We start from the raw sequence: 16,023 nt of genomic DNA, 5'->3' as shown, positions 1-16,023 counted from the left end.
TATAATAAATGAAAGTTTATTTGTATTTTATATTGTACAGAATCGAACAATTCAGAATTAAACATTGCAAATAGTCTTCCTTCTTATTTTGATAATATAAAATAATTCCATTCTCATTAATTAAATCTAAAATTATAACTTTAATAAAATAATAAAACTCTTTAATTAGTGTTTAAAAATTCGAATTTTAGAGTAAAAAGTGCTTATACATTTGTCATTGAACTTATATCACGAAATCAATACCCCAATCCACTTTAACTACTAGATATTCATGTAAAAGTTAAAATATATGTATATATAATTTATTTATATTTTTTAAATAATTTATTTTACATATTTTTACTCGATAAACTTATTAAATTTATCGAATATATATAAAGGAATTAGCAATAAAGATACAATTCAAAATACTCCAAAAGACATCACAGCCTCAGGCCTCTGTACTTAAGAGGTGGGTTTATTTAAATTTTAATTAAATTTAAAATATAACCAAGTAAATTTTATAACTGAAACCAAATTTATGAGATTGTTTAAGCTTTAATTTACTTCAAATCGTGCTTTCAAAGGAGACGGAATGTATACGTCATCGAAATTGTTCATCTGGTATTTATTTATTATTGGCACATTTCTACTTAACGCATGGAAATTAGAAGGAAAAACAGTTGCTCAAGTGAATATTACAGAAAGCGAAAAGGTAAGGAAAAAATAAATATAAAGAAATTAACTATTGTTTTGGTTTATTCACTAAAGCTTCATTTAATTTACGAACTTAATACATTAAATCCAAGATTGTTATTTTATAATTAAGTTTTCAAACTGCAGACCAGTAAATTCCCACTGAAGTCCGTCTGTCCGTCCGTTTTCGTTAATTTCCAGAATGGAGTTAGAAAGATGAAAATCGAGACCAGATATGAAAAGCTAGGAGGTTCCGATTAATCATATACGAACTTCCGGTCTGAAGTCAAGCGGTCTTTTACATTAAAATATGATAAAAAAAAATTGCAACCGGCGTTGTGACGAAGTCACAACAATATATATTCGATTTCTGTATTTAACTTTTATTAATGGATAAAAAAAAAAACATTTTAAATTTAATAGAAGAATATTTAAATAAATTTAATCTATTTTAGAAAAAAATGTTAATTTATCGTGTGAAAACATTCTACCATTTTGACTTCACTATTATTTGTATGAACTGTTTTATTATTGGAGGGACGAAAACTGGTTTTTATTATTACTACCGGTTTACACTTTTGTTTCTAAATGAGAATTTATCAAAACTAATACAAAACAGTACAAAAACTTTTTATTATTTTGCAATTATTTTTAACTTTATTTAATTTTCACTGTCCGCTTTAATTTCCAATTTTTAAAATATCTAATCGCATTTCTTTATGTTATTGACAATAGACGTCTGTTAATAAAATTAATTAGTTTTTATTTTTAGCCTGTATTAAATAAGATAATATTTTAAAAAATATATAAAGTTGACTTCGAACATTGAAAATCCATTTAAACAATTTAGAGTATTCCCAATTAATCTTGCTGCAATCAGGAGTGGATCCAGAACTACCCATAAGGGAGGACTAACTCATAAATATAAAATATTTGGATAATTATTAAATAAATTAAAATTTTTTTGTCCATGAGGATGATTTAAGTCTCTATAACCCACCCTTTGTATCTGACACTGACTGTAATAAAATAAAATAAATTATGTGTATGTTATATTTAAAATTACTTTTAAAATTACATTTACATATATTGAAGTTATTCAATTCGGTGATTTTAATGAAATTACCCTTAGAATTTTATTCAAATTTTTCATTTTAGTACGTAGCTTAAAAGCTACGTACTAAATATATTTACGTACGTAATATATACGTAATATATACGTACGTACGTAATATATTTAGTACGTAGCTTAAAAGCTACGTACTAAATATATTAGAAAGGTTTCTCAACCGGTACTTTTATACATATTTATTAACATTGAAAGCATTTACCCTTCGCGAGTAATTTAAATTTCATATGTACAAACTCGATACCAAAGAATTAATTATTTAAAACACAGAATAAAATATTAATTTTATTTAAATAAATTGGAATTTATTTGAATATATTCTACAATATATATATAAATAAATATTTCGTATATATTGAAATATTTTTATATAATAAATTTAAATAATATTTACCGAAATTGTTTTAATTTTATTTATTATATTTTTTCAATTTTTTAGCTAATTATTCTGTGTTTCAAATATACGGAATAAATATAAATAAATAATTTAAATATTAATCTTAATAATAATCATATTCGGCGTTAAAATAATTATAATTTGTTTTTTTCCAGCAACGGATTAAAAGACAGCAAATAGAAGACGGTAAGAGAATATTTGTCATATAAATTTAAGTAGAATTTTATATTTAATTCCAAAATAATATAATTAATCAGGACCTAAAAACGTGGGTCTTAGGCAAAATATATTTTCAAACCCCAATGTTATAAAATACAACAATAAAAAATAATTTAGGACTGCATTTTATGTTAAAATAAATTAACTACCATGACCGTACACCATTTCGTATTTCTTTAAGTTTAATTTAAAAATATTCACAGTTTGAGAAGAGTGGGTTACGTGAATAGGCGAAATCCTTGTTTATTTATGCGTAAGATAAGTACTGATTTTAATGAGAATTACCTTAATATTACACAGTAATTATTAATCGATTAATCCATCACTTTTGCGAATGGCAAAAATAATTAAATATTGAATACAATATTTAAATAAAGTAAGTCAACCTACGAACCCATAAAAATAAATACAAAACGAAAGGGATTACATTCTAGTATAAAATTAATAATTTTGATTTATTAATTGAAAATCATACGAAAGTCATGACTATTTTATATACGGAAGATAGAGAAAATTTTAAAAAAGCACTCTGATCTTTGTATTTATTTATTTTGCTTAATTTTTTAAAGTTAAAAATGTTTTTCTCGCGTTAATTAAACTAAATTTAGAGTAAACGTAATTTTAACGTTACTTGGAACAGATCGTACAGTAGAGGAGATTTTAATAATTTTTGAATATATTTTCAGATGATCCTCCGGGTCTTTGCGATTTCGGTTCTGGATCTTCTTTACAATTTTGTGGTTGGAATAATCCTCCGAATACCTCGTCTCGTCTACAGTGGAAAACTGGACAAGGATTGACTGCATTTTGGTTAGGAGGACCCCGCACCGATCGTACGTCTTCCGACGAAAACGGTGAATAAATTCTCTTTTATCAAATTTACAATGCTTCAAACGACGCCTCATTGGGCTGCAATTTGAAAAAATTGTAGACCCATAAACCTATATATTGTAGACCATCTTCTGTCCTTTCTTAATCTCGAGAACGGAATTAGATAGATAAAATTCGAGATCAGATGTAGAAAGCTTAAGGGCAGGAGCCCCGAGTAACTATATAAGAACTTCCAGTACAAACCAGAGGTCACATTATTTTAATTTAAAACTTTTTCCCCAAAAGGAGTTAGATGATAGTCACGACTCTATTGTTAAAGGAAAATTATGATGTACAGGGACAAGACACTACTAACTTGAGATTTAGAGCATATATTTTAATTTAAAAGATCGCATAACTTCCGGTCTGGACTGGAAGTTCGTCTATAGTTAATCCGGCCTTCGGTCCTTAAGCTTTCCAAATCCGGTCTCGATTTTCGTCTATCTAACTCAGTTAGCCAGATTATGGAAGGACAGACGGACAGACGCTCGATATGAGAATATATAATAATAAGAAAAGTGCGACAATAGAAAAATATAAAGTACTAATCAATCAGTTTAAAAAAGTTAGTATAATGAATATAAAAATATGTTCAGTTTACTATGCTGGTTAGTTGCTAGGAGAAAGTCTAAAGTATATCGATTTATTATATATTGTGCATATTATATCAACACGTTGATGCGGAATATATAGGTCCAATCAGAACTTCGTATGACTTAGATTTTTCATTCAGGTCACTATACTTCTTGAATTTAATTTCTAAAGAAACGGAAACGACAAAGTTTAATAAACCTATAAAGAATTTTTATTCTTGTTGACAAAAACACAGTCTATCGTCCAATAGTATCAGAATCTGATAGATCACGTGCCAGTACGTTGGAATATCAAACTGCGCACTCTCTGGTTCGTACTTCCGTTTACACGGTCAGTGACATGGGCCAACCTAGCGAACATATTTTCAAGCCAAATATTTTGGCTGGTACAAACTTTTAAGTCTTTGGTCTCAGGCAACGATTTATTTGTAGGCCTACAAATTCGATTGCACGAGCTTAATTTATGGTGTGCTTTGGAAATACTTTTATTAATTATATATATATATATAGTATATATATTTGCTAGTATATACTATATATGCAAATAAGTAATGTAGTTGCTTATACAGTATAATAAAATTAATGAAAGTATATATATATATATATAGTATATAGATAATACAGTAGTCTGAATGACTACTGTATTATCAAAGTATTTTTGTTCTGCCTCTAAAATTATTTTTTATCATTGTACTTGCATTATTGGTGAAGCACTGTTCATATTGGTACTGGTAACAAAATCGTTTGTTAAAACTGTGGTTTTCGGTAAACCGCAGTTTCAACAAGCGATAAAATCTATATCATTGTTGCGGTATTATTGTGTTTTACTTGCCATTTTGACTTTCAGCTGACAATAAAGTACAAGTACTTAGATTTAAGATTCCACACAATCGATGTATTACCAGCAGTGACGCGTTATGATCTCATGGGGCCGGGCGAATTTGAATTACGGGATCCCATTTACAGTGTTTTGATTTCAGATGTTTTTCTTCGAGAGAGTATTTTGGGTAAAATATTTTCTTGCAAAAGATTGATTTGGAATACCAGGCAATTGAACTTTTAGCCCATAGAATAACGCGCCACTCATTATCAGAATATTTCAATGTAACATTATAATTTGTATGCGGCATCCTCGACTATTTTAAAATGATGCCATGCATTACTCCTGTTTAAATTTTAAAAAGAAAACAAGGCATAAACTAGCATCAATTAATTTTAAAACGGTAATTTATTCAAATGCTATTAGGTTTCAGCGTTTACCAACATAGAAGAAACATTAACCTCTATTTTTTGTGTGGGAATAATACGTCATGCAGGCGTATTCGTGAATCTCGTGTGATATATACTGTACTACTTCATTAAAATTAATAAAAAGGAATACTAAAGAATCAATTCTATTGAATTCGAAGGCTTTGAAACCGGTTTGAAATCTGATATTTAAAAAGTTCAAGAACTAACAAATTAAATTTATAAACAACTGTCTTTATAGTATAAATTTATTAATTTCGTAAATTTGTCATATTTAAAATTGTGACTTCATTACTTATTAGTTTACAAGATTTCTACGATCAAAAATGGATCGTGTGGTTTAATTGTGAATTCTATATTGTTATTATTGATTATAGGTGGTTACGTTTTCTTCGAAACATCCTTCGAACCTCCAGACACGAGCCAAATTTCTACAGGAGTTCGACCGGGCCAAGATATTTCTCTTACAAACAACAGACCATATACTCCAACTATCAATAATAATCAAGTCGACATGAATTCTCCGGATTCACCTAGAGAGAGTGCCATATTAATTAGCAGAAATATCAGTCGTACGGGTCCCGGAGGACTGTGTCTCAGTTTTTTCTTTAGGATAGAAGGACTTAGTGCCGACATGTTATCGATTTTGTTACGAGATATGGAAACTAACGAAAATTCAACTCTGTGGGAAAGCAGAGATATCTTACGAGAAGATTGGCAGAAAGGAGAAATTGCCTATACTTATGGAGGATTACATTTAGTATATATCTTTATACATATATTAATATTTTTCTTTTTTAAGTATCATTCAAATTACTAAATATCTATTTTTAGATTTTGTTTGAGGCGATTCCTAAAAAAATTACAGATCCAGCACGAGCATTTCGTGGCTACATCGCTCTAGATGATATTCAGTTCCAACAATTGGATAAAGATGCCCCCGATAATTGTCTCGGTTTGTAAATTATTCTTTTCTATAATTTCAAATTCAATTTTATAGTAAAATTTTAATGGTAAATTCGTTAAATTTAGGTCACTGCACATTTGAAGGAGGATACTGTGGATGGATTAATGCAGATGACGATGATTTCAATTGGGAGTTAGGAAGAAGTAGCCATAGTTTCTTAACGGGTCCGTCTAGAGATTTCAATAATTTCGGGAAAGGTGATCAAACGGGTAAGATACGATTAAATTCAGTGTTATAATTGTAGTTAATGTTATAGTTATTTTAAAAACTTTATTTCAATTTACGTTTATGTTATTTAAAAGGCTATAGATGTTGAAATATTATAATTGTTGTAAATTTATAAAGGAATTCCTGTATTATAAAGTTTGCGCACAACGTATTTTACATTATAAAAATGTCTGTTATAACTTTACGCATAATGTACCAGTATAAGCGTAAGAAAAGTGTTACATTAGAAATTTGTTTTATAAAATAGCGGAACCAATCATATTTGATCCTTTATTGGCGTCAATGCATCGTCATCGTTACGCACATCCACATAAGAACGAGTTTGGTGTTTGTCAGCCATATTGTTTTTGCATCGATACGTGTGTTTGTGATCTTTCTTTTAGTTATTGTCTGTTAATTATTTAATTGTTAATGAGACGACATAATCTTTCATATCTCCGGAGAAAACAAAGCGAAACCTTCAGTGGCATCCATGTTTGTTATATTTTTACGACATAACGGACTCAGATGCGCAAACGCCATCTAACGCTATCGGCCGATTGCAGAGACAGAGTTTACATTAAACGACGTTTACACATTGGCTCTTACTTACTTCGCTATTACTCCCCTGTTTTAGGAGTCGTTCGGCCAATTGGATTATTTCTTCGTGACGTCAGAAATGGTCGTCAGCTATATTCCGAAAGCTTAAGGCCGTCAAAATCATTGTTCGGCAATTAATGACAATCCTTTTCTATTTCGTTATTTAATTTCGTTGCCAATACGATTTAAAATATGAACAAATCCATATTTAGAAAATTTATACCGAATTCGAAATTCGTCTTCGGAATAGATTTTTAAGGAATTATTTCGACATCTTATTACTGTCGAAATGAATAATTTTAAATATTTTATTATTAATATTACATTTTTATATCTATAAACAGATTTCTGTAATTATTAAAATTGTCTCGTTTGTTTAACAGTACAACGACCCCGAAATGCATTAACGTTTTATAACCGACACGATACTCAAATTGTAAATAAATGCATCTGATTTAATTGTAGTTTTAAGTCTTCACCCATTTGAATATCGAAATTGGAACATTTAAAACAAATTTAAAGTATTTCATTTTGTTGTTTTTGTTCCGAGCAGTTAATTAATTAATGAGTAATTTTGTCGATTCGTACCGTTTACAACATTTATCAAAGAAACGATGTCTGTTTTTATCTAAACTTTTCCACAAACAAAGCTACCACTCGAATTGAAAAGCCCTCTAAACCTGCTGTCGAGTGAGTCTAGAAAATAGGTCAAATAACTTGTTTCTAATCGCTGTCTTGTAGACAGCGATTAGAAACAAGTTATTTGACCTATTTTCTAGACTCACTCGACAGCAGGTTTAGAGGGCTTTTCAATTCGAGTGGTAGCTTTGTTTGTGGAAAAGTTTAGATAAAAACAGACATCGTTTCTTTGATAAATGTTGTAAACGGTACGAATCGACAAAATTACTCATTAATTAATTAACTGCTCGGAACAAAAACAACAAAATGAAATACTTTAAATTTGTTTTAAATGTTCCAATTTCGATATTCAAATGGGTGAAGACTTAAAACTACAATTAAATCAGATGCATTTATTTACAATTTGAGTATCGTGTCGGTTATAAAACGTTAATGCATTTCGGGGTCGTTGTACTGTTAAACAAACGAGACAATTTTAATAATTACAGAAATCTGTTTATAGATAAAAAAATGTAATATTAATAATAAAATATTTAAAATTATTCATTTCGACAGTAATAAGATGTCGAAATAATTCCTTAAAAATCTATTCCGAAGACGAATTTCGAATTCGGTATAAATTTTCTAAATATGGATTTGTTCATATTTTAAATCGTATTGGCGACGAAATTAAATATCAAAATAGAAAAGGATTGTCATTAATTGCCGAACAATGATTTTGACGGCCTTAAGCTTTCGGAATATAGCTGACGACCATTTCTGACGTCACGAAGAAATAATCCGATTGGCCGAACGACTCCTAAAACAGGGGAGTAATAGCGAAGTAAGTAAGAGCCAATGTGTAAACGTCGTTTAATGTAAACTCTGTCTCTGCAATCGGCCCATATGTGTTTATAATTATAACGCGTGGTAAATATAAAGTAAAATATGTTGTGCGCAAACTGTTTTTTCCATAACAAATATTCATAAGCTATAAAATTTTCTCTTCATAAAACAAATGAAGTAAAGATTTATAAGCATTACGTAGACATTTCTTTCGGAATTACTGAATAAAATTCATTACTCCTAGGTAAATTCTAATACAATTGTTAATAGATTACAGATTAACAGTGTATTATACGAATTTCATTTTATTTTGAAATACAGTATCTTTCATTTATATGATGTTGTTGCGTTTAAGACACATTTTAAAACAATTTAAATAATTGTTCTAAATTAAAATTTTGAACAATTTTAATTTTATTAATAAGAAATATATAGAAAATTTTTGTGAAATCCGTTTTTCCTTGTTTTTATTAATAAACCTCTGCGTTTCGTATTTAAATCTAATCTAATAATAAAAAATATGTTTATTATTAGAAAAGATAAAAAATACGAGGAAATTTGGTCTTCGTTTATAGCATATTTACGGGAAAAGAATTTGTAGAGTTACAATTGATCCCTCATTTTCAGGTTGAACTGTATTTTTTTTACTTATCATAATTTCCATCATTTGTTATCACATTGAGTATCAACTCAGAATATTGTATAAGCATATCGTACTGACCGTATCTATTAAATATATTTTTTTTATATTATAATAGAAAAATAGCCAATAATAATGAATTAATTTCAATATGATTAGGTGGCTTTGTCTTTATCGATGCATCTTTTCCCAGAAGACCAGGAGACAAGGCTCGACTGACCAGTCCTGCGTTTCAAGCAACCGGTAATTTCATTTAAAATATTAATAATGTAATTTTAAATGTGTTGAACGAAATTCTATTTGGTTCAGGCGATAATAATCCAATATGCATGCACTTTGCCACCCACATGTTTGGCAACGGCGTTGGTGTTCTTCGAGTTTTGCAGAAAGTTCAAGGGGGAGAAAAGGATCGCGTCATCTGGGAAATAAACGGAGAAGCTGGAAATAATTGGTACACTGCCCAAGTTTCTGTTTCTTCTGCAACACCGTATCAAGTTAGTAAAAACCATTTTTGCATTCGTTAATATTAATAGAATAGAATAACTGAACCATTGAAAATTATTTTTTCCGTCTAAGTTATTCTCAAATTTCATTTCTCATAAGAAATATGTTTGGGCATCATTCATATTGCGATTAAATTTATATTATATAACGTTAAATTAAGATCCTTTTTCACAGAAAATATTTAAAAATTGAAATTTGACATTCTAAATATATAACATTTTCTAATATTGGCATCAATTTAGCTCATTAATGCTCTATTGAATAGCAAATTGAAATTTTTATGGATGGTTGATTTGCCGCTGGGATACACAATTAATAGGCGATCTAAACTTGCTACTTCCATTAATAAAAATATCTGCAGCGTTTGAAACTTTCGTAGTTTTTCTTTCTTTCTTGCTGATTTAATATTTATTTAGATGTAAATTTTATATGAATTTATTAACACGTGTTAATAAAATCGTGTAAAAAGTTAAACTTAAATAAATAATTAATTAACACATATTTTACAGTTGATATTTGAAGGAATTGTTGGAGTAAATTCCCTGGGAAATATTGCTATTGACAACATTTCTTTCCATCCGGGAACTTGTCCTAGTACGTATTATTTAAAAGTTTTCAGAAAAATTAACGTTAAAATAATATGATAACCTATTTGTTAAATCTTCATTTAGTGACGCTTTTGTTCTTACTTACAGTGCATTCTAATTAATTTTTAGTGATTATTTTTTTAAATATTGATATGTTTTTATATACTTTATTCGTGGAAATTGGCAACGACAAATATATTTTAGTATATTATTTTTCTCTTGAAATTCGTTTCCTTTCTGGTACTTGAAAAAGGCCAACGGCCGCCATAGTGTCTTTTGAGATTAAAGATATAAAATGCTTAATATTATTATTAACGAAATTATATTATTTGAATTAAATAAAATGTTTTAATTATCCGTAATTAATTTTTATTTGTATTTCAGTAACGCCTCAAGCTGCTGCAACATATCCTGGTAATTTTATGTAGTTATGTTTTCCGTATTCAAATTCTGATGTACAGTACAGTACAGTAGACTCTACCATATCCGAACAAATCCTAATAAGGGAGTGTGGTAATTTATAAATAAGACTGTAACATATATGCCTACTGTATGTATTAAAAACTGTTTATTTAGACGTTGAAGATTATTTTTCTCGATTAAAATTACTATTTGTTTTGAAAGTATTGTGTTAAAGTTGTTTGTTTTGCTCTCGATTCGCTGACGACCTGTTACGTCACACCAATGCCTCATTATTATGACGATTTATAGTGGTTAATGTATTGTGCTCTTCTACAAGCTTCGAGGCATCTTAATTTAAAAAAATTTTTAAATGTACACACTGCAGTATGGGAAGGAAAGATTCGGGGTAGTATACAATATTTTCGAAAATTTTTGGTCGTCTTTGATCAGTCCGGATATGAGAGGGCTGATGTGTGAGTCTATTGTAATTATGTATAATCGGTAAATTTAATATATATTACCTTATATTATAAATAATTTTTATTATACTTTTACTATTTATTAACTAAAATAAATTTGATTTTTTACGCTCTATTGATTTATACTTAGGGGATTGTAACTTTGAAGAAGATACTTGTGGTTGGATTAATGCACCGCCTTCAGAAGGTGTCGATGATTTTGATTGGATTAGGCAATATAGTTTCAGTGTTAACAGTCCACCGAATGACCATACCAAAGGCACTTCGGATGGTAATGCAACCGAATATTTTAAATTTTTCTCTTCCTTTTATTTTAACATATAACAATTCTTTCTTTAAGGTTACTATATAAATCTATCGAGTAACTCGGAACTACCACAGAGAGGTGGGACTCGATCTTGGTTGATCAGTCCAAAGTTAACACCTTCTGGTAATTCTAGGTGCATTTCTTTCTTCTATTACATGTATGAAAGAACGATAGATCCACTCGGACCTAGTTTAGGAAGTTTAAAGATATATGCCAAACCTTCGTCTTCGGAAGGTACTAGTCAGTTGACACCGATTTGGAGACTTAGCAATCACCAAGGACAGCGTTGGTTAATGGCGAGAGCACCTATTAATTTAGGAAAAGATCGCACGGCACCTACTGAAGAATATCAAGTGACATAACTCATAGTTTATTTCTTGGATGACACAATACTTTTCTTCGAAGTCAACTCGATATTAATATTTTCAATTATTATTTTTGAGTAGATAATCATAGAAGGAATTTGGGGTGACGGCAGGGTTGGTCATATTGCATTAGACGATATCAGTTTTTTTGATGGAGATTGCTCGAGTAAGTATAGTTAAGATGAATGCCATAAATATTTTTTGTGTCTGTTTGATTGTTTTACTTTATTTTAAGCACAACCAAGTAAAGGAAGAGCGATCAATGGTGGGTAACAAAAGATTAATAAACAAAGTATATTTTCGAAATGCCAAGTATTTCGAACTGGTTAATTTATTTACGATTAATCACGATCGACTGGAATTTTTCCAAACTTGCATTTAGGCGAATGCTCTTTCGATCGAGATATGTGCGGATGGAGAAATGGTACTGAAAAACAAACCACGTCACAATTGAGAATGAGACCACATGTTCTGGGTAAACAAATGAGTTTAATTACAGGTGAAGCACTTCATTGGCGTCTGGCCACCTTAACTAACAGGCCAGCAAATCTTCAGGATCACACATTTCGCGCACAAGGTAAGAGTTTTTAATTTAAATAATTTGCAGTAGGCCTATAATTCATATTTATGAATTTCTAATATTATTTCAATAATAACCTGTGTAGTAGCTTATGAAGATTAGGGTCTTACTAAATCTTAATCAGCAATGATAATTTAATATATAATTTCAGGTGGATATTGCTTTTTCGATATATTCAATCAAGTAACGCCACAGAAGCCCATCTTGAGGAGTCCCGTTTTCGAATCTAGTAGTGATGACGATGCTAGTTGTATGAGTTTCTGGTTTGCCCCTTTTGGACGTGGTGATTCAACAACTTTGTCGATTTATCATGTGGATGCTACCGATCCCGAAAATGGAGAAAAAACTCTTGTGTGGAAACTTGCCACTCAAAGATCTGATAACAACAGACCCGAATGGTCATACGGACAAGTGAGCATAGATACAGGCGCGGATCACATGGTAAGAATGCTTAATAGTATTTTATTGATCCAGAATATTTACGTCACTAATTTTCATTGTTTCGTCTAGATTGAATTTGAAGGCGAAGCAACCGATGGTGGTTTTGCGCTCGATGATATTACGTTTTATGGAGGAAACTGCCAAAGTAATTTCCTTCTTATTTATTTTAGTTTATTTTTAATCTTTAATTTCTACGACATGTAAACTTTATGTTTTATTAAACTTTATATTTAGCTCGTCCAGAGAGAGCGAGTGTGGTACCAGCTGGATCGGGAGTGTAACTGAAAAACTACAAAATGCATTACAGAAAATAGCGTACGCTTTAATATTAGGATATTTTTTAGAAACTATAAATATCGATAAGATATTTTTTACCAATAATGAAAATATATCAATTTTTCTTTACCATTTCATAAACTCATATAGTAATTTTTAACGTTTGAAATTTCTTATAAAGGTTTTAATAAACGAAAGAATTCTATAATTTTTAAACAAGATGGAAACAAATTTTGAATAATAGCCCTGTGTGTGCTTCATCATAAGGCTAGGGTTGCCAGCTATTATAAGGCTAGGGATAAAATCAATGGCAAAATGAATTCTTCCCGAAAGACATTGGGATGCTTCAATTCTAAGACATGCAAGATGTGTATTTTTACTCTGCCAGTGACAAAAATACATTTAAAATGTGGGAAAAGATATACTTCACTATAGGAACAGTTTTTTAGAATACAGATGTCATGTCTCTAGATGGTAATTAGAAAAATCCGGGAAATCCTTAAAAAAAAACTGGATAGCTGGCAACTTTACATAAGGCATACATAGATATATCCTAATTTGTTCAAATAATGGTTTAAATTTTAAAGTATGAATTTTTGAAGAAGCAATTTCAGTATACATAAATTTCTGTTTGTACAGTTTTTTAAAGTGTCAATCGAAATTAAGTCTTTGAAATTCGCTTGAAAAGAAAGCTTCATATTATTTTCATTGAAGTGATTACGAAACGCTTTCCATGTATATGTAAAATTAATTTCATATGTTATTTAATAATATAACATGTACAGTATATTTAAGTATTTATTTATTAGCGTATAGAATTAAAAATTATTAAACGTAATGTATTTAAATAGAAAAATTTAAATAAATTTTTAAAATTTCATTCAAAGTCACAGACTATTTTTAATAAAACAATACAAAATATGTGTTAATTAAAATACCTATCGAATAAATAATTATAAAGGATAATATAAGAATAGATTTTTTCTTAAATTTCCTTTCTGCTAATTTTTCTATTTTATATTTGCATCCTCCGGTATTTATTTTTTTGCGATCAAACACGTCTTCAAACGGGTAAGGCCCTTGAACACACTTCTTTTGCATTTCGAGACTTGCATTAACCTCTGTCCTTTTACAACAAGACAATGGTACCACCGTATTAGTATTATATCTTCTTTCTTCAAACCAAAACAATGTGTTCAGCCAATCTTTGTAGTAATGATGTCCGCAGCACTCGAGATGTTTCTGTAAAGTGTTGAATATGATTAATTCCTTCTGACTTTCGTACATTTCGTTCATTACAATTCGTATTTTCATTTCCAATTTCAGTAGAAAGTTGGTATTCCACGAATATATAAAAACAGCTGCAGTTATCAAAATAGCCACTATAAAAAGCAATAATAAGGAATATCCACAAAGAATCAATCGATTAAGGGACCAAACTGCCCAACAGCCAATTAATCCGAAAATTTGAATCAATTTGAATGACGATGAGACTATGAGCCTTGAACGATTATATTTATCACCAAATAATTTATCCAAACCTATGAAATAATCTTCTTGCGAGAATCCGTGATTTGCGAGTGAAGCAATAATTGAAGATGTCCAAATAATAAAAATATAAATAAACACGAAAAATTTACAGAATCGAACGTTTAAAGCCATTTCCAGTTCTTTTTGATTTTTGAAAAATCTTCAGTTAAAAACGTGATAAACTAACTTGTAAGATATAATTTAGAACATCAAAATAAAATAGAATTAATTTTTAAATTTTAACAATTTTTTTTCAAATCGCAGCCCAATATCAAAAATTCTGCAATAAAATTATTTCTTAAATAAATTCAATTAAAATTCGATACCGATATTATAAACCGTTAGATTACAACATTCGCATCAAATCTGGCATCAAAGGATTACACTTGGAAAATGGATTCGAGAAGATGCTAATGTTTTACTTAAATTAGCACCGTTGAGGAATTGAAGCGCTCACCAGTGGACCTCTACACTAACACGATAGTTGTCCGTTTCCAAGCAGAACCGGGATTCGTCATTAAAGACGATACGCTACCAGTCCGTACCTATCCATGCTTCTCTGTCAAATCGAAGTGCATGCAAACGAAACCGGCGATGTTGGGGTAATAATGGCAGGACGTTTAGCAGACGCCGTGAAAACAAATTTGTTTCTGCTAGTCGCTTGCCAATGATACGAGAAGAGAGAATGTTCTGTAGCAACGTTTCAATCTATCTCTGGATGGTGGAAACATTCGTCTTCGCACCTGCTTATTCTTGTCTCACGATCAGATGTTTGTTTCGCCTAGTGATCTTAGGTATCTAGTCTGCCAATGCCTAATACCTTGCACTGTCAAGTCGGAAAGCCCAGATAGCGAGCAATTCCACCGTCTTGCTTTCTTCAGTCCGATGATGTCTCCTTTCTCAAGCTTCGTCACCTGTGTGTATTCTCTTTCACTGCATTCATACAGGCATGCTTGGTGTTCGAAAACTTGCAATTAAAATTCTGACCAGTGAGTCTGAGTGAGCCTTTTTATTGCGATGATATCGGAGTAGTGATTTTAAGGCACTTTTGTGTGTTACGTGGCTTAAAATTTGACCAAAACGGTAATCATTTACATACCTGTACGCCGAATCAGTAAAATTCAGATTAAATATATCATAATAAGAATTTACTGTTTCAAATCTATCTTCTATTGTATTAGTTGAAATATCTAGCAGAAAACTGAAAAATTCAAGTTTAAATTTTTATATGGAATCAATTATTTTGACGGTCGGATGATCGAGGCGGTTAAGGCATCTGAGTACAGCTTTCAGGATCAGGATCACAGAAGGCCGATTAGAATCACAGTTTCATCTACGGCACGTGATCTATATTCTTTCAATCACACAAATCTAACTTCACACTCCAGCAAACCGGAACTTCTACTATTATTTCTCTTTCTGGTTTAAAGATTTAATCGACAATTTCGAGTACTTAAAGGCATTTTTATTTAAAATTTTGTCGTAATCTGTATATATTTTGATAGTCGTTATATAACCATTAAATAATTTCCCAACTAGTTTC

The 16,023-nt window shown here is 30.1% G+C and overlaps 2 protein-coding genes across 4 annotated transcripts; one reads left to right on the top strand and one right to left on the bottom strand.

Annotated features, from left to right (window-relative positions):
• The first annotated feature begins 380 nt into the window (after nucleotides 1-380).
• Nucleotides 381-13,673, top strand: LOC111620456 (MAM and LDL-receptor class A domain-containing protein 1-like). 3 transcript variants are annotated; one of them, XM_023362377.1, is made up of 20 exons: nucleotides 381-451; nucleotides 567-694; nucleotides 2,357-2,387; nucleotides 3,107-3,274; nucleotides 5,509-5,891; nucleotides 5,966-6,086; nucleotides 6,164-6,307; nucleotides 9,169-9,252; nucleotides 9,319-9,503; nucleotides 10,023-10,107; nucleotides 10,485-10,514; nucleotides 11,112-11,252; nucleotides 11,322-11,641; nucleotides 11,735-11,819; nucleotides 11,889-11,918; nucleotides 12,036-12,077; nucleotides 12,153-12,230; nucleotides 12,385-12,674; nucleotides 12,744-12,819; nucleotides 12,909-13,673. In XM_023362377.1, exons 2-20 carry the CDS (start codon nucleotides 575-577, stop codon nucleotides 12,953-12,955), a joined length of 2,460 nt encoding a protein of 819 aa, XP_023218145.1. In that variant the 5' UTR covers nucleotides 381-451; nucleotides 567-574; the 3' UTR covers nucleotides 12,956-13,673. The 3 variants fall into 3 exon arrangements, with proteins under 3 accessions (XP_023218145.1, XP_023218144.1, XP_023218146.1); XM_023362376.1 differs by having other exon boundaries at nucleotides 440-694; nucleotides 12,036-12,230; XM_023362378.1 differs by lacking the exons at nucleotides 381-451; nucleotides 567-694; nucleotides 2,357-2,387; nucleotides 3,107-3,274 and adding an exon at nucleotides 4,725-4,890 and having other exon boundaries at nucleotides 12,036-12,230.
• LOC111620470 (tetraspanin-3-like) lies at nucleotides 13,410-14,657 on the bottom strand. Its single transcript, XM_023362390.1, has 2 exons — nucleotides 13,885-14,657; nucleotides 13,410-13,503 (listed from the first exon to the last, which is right to left on the bottom strand). The coding sequence occupies exons 1-2, from the start codon at nucleotides 14,610-14,612 to the stop codon at nucleotides 13,410-13,412; spliced, it is 822 nt and encodes a 273-aa protein (XP_023218158.1). The 5' UTR covers nucleotides 14,613-14,657.
• Nucleotides 14,658-16,023: the final 1,366 nt, after the last annotated feature.

The sequence above is a fragment of the Centruroides sculpturatus genome, unplaced genomic scaffold, assembly GCF_000671375.1.
Source record: "Centruroides sculpturatus isolate CEXI.00-Female unplaced genomic scaffold, Cexi_2.0 scaffold28, whole genome shotgun sequence".
Taxonomy (NCBI): Eukaryota; Metazoa; Arthropoda; class Arachnida; order Scorpiones; family Buthidae; genus Centruroides; species Centruroides sculpturatus.
This window is presented reverse-complemented; position numbering and strand designations above follow the sequence as displayed.

Bases quoted from the DNA above. Each gene is read 5' to 3' on its own strand.
- LOC111620456 (XM_023362376.1), top strand. From the start codon at position 575: ATGTATACGTCATCGAAATTGTTCATCTGGTATTTATTTATTATTGGC. The intron at 6,087-6,163 runs GTTTGTAAATTA...CGTTAAATTTAG, and splicing joins TGCCCCCGATAATTGTCTCG to GTCACTGCACATTTGAAGGA. The intron at 12,231-12,384 runs GTAAGAGTTTTT...ATATAATTTCAG, and splicing joins TCACACATTTCGCGCACAAG to GTGGATATTGCTTTTTCGAT.
- LOC111620470 (XM_023362390.1), bottom strand. From the start codon at position 14,612: ATGGCTTTAAACGTTCGATTCTGTAAATTTTTCGTGTTTATTTATATT. The intron at 13,504-13,884 runs TTTAATTAACAC...TGAACAAATTAG, and splicing joins ATTATTTATTCGATAGGTAT to GATATATCTATGTATGCCTT.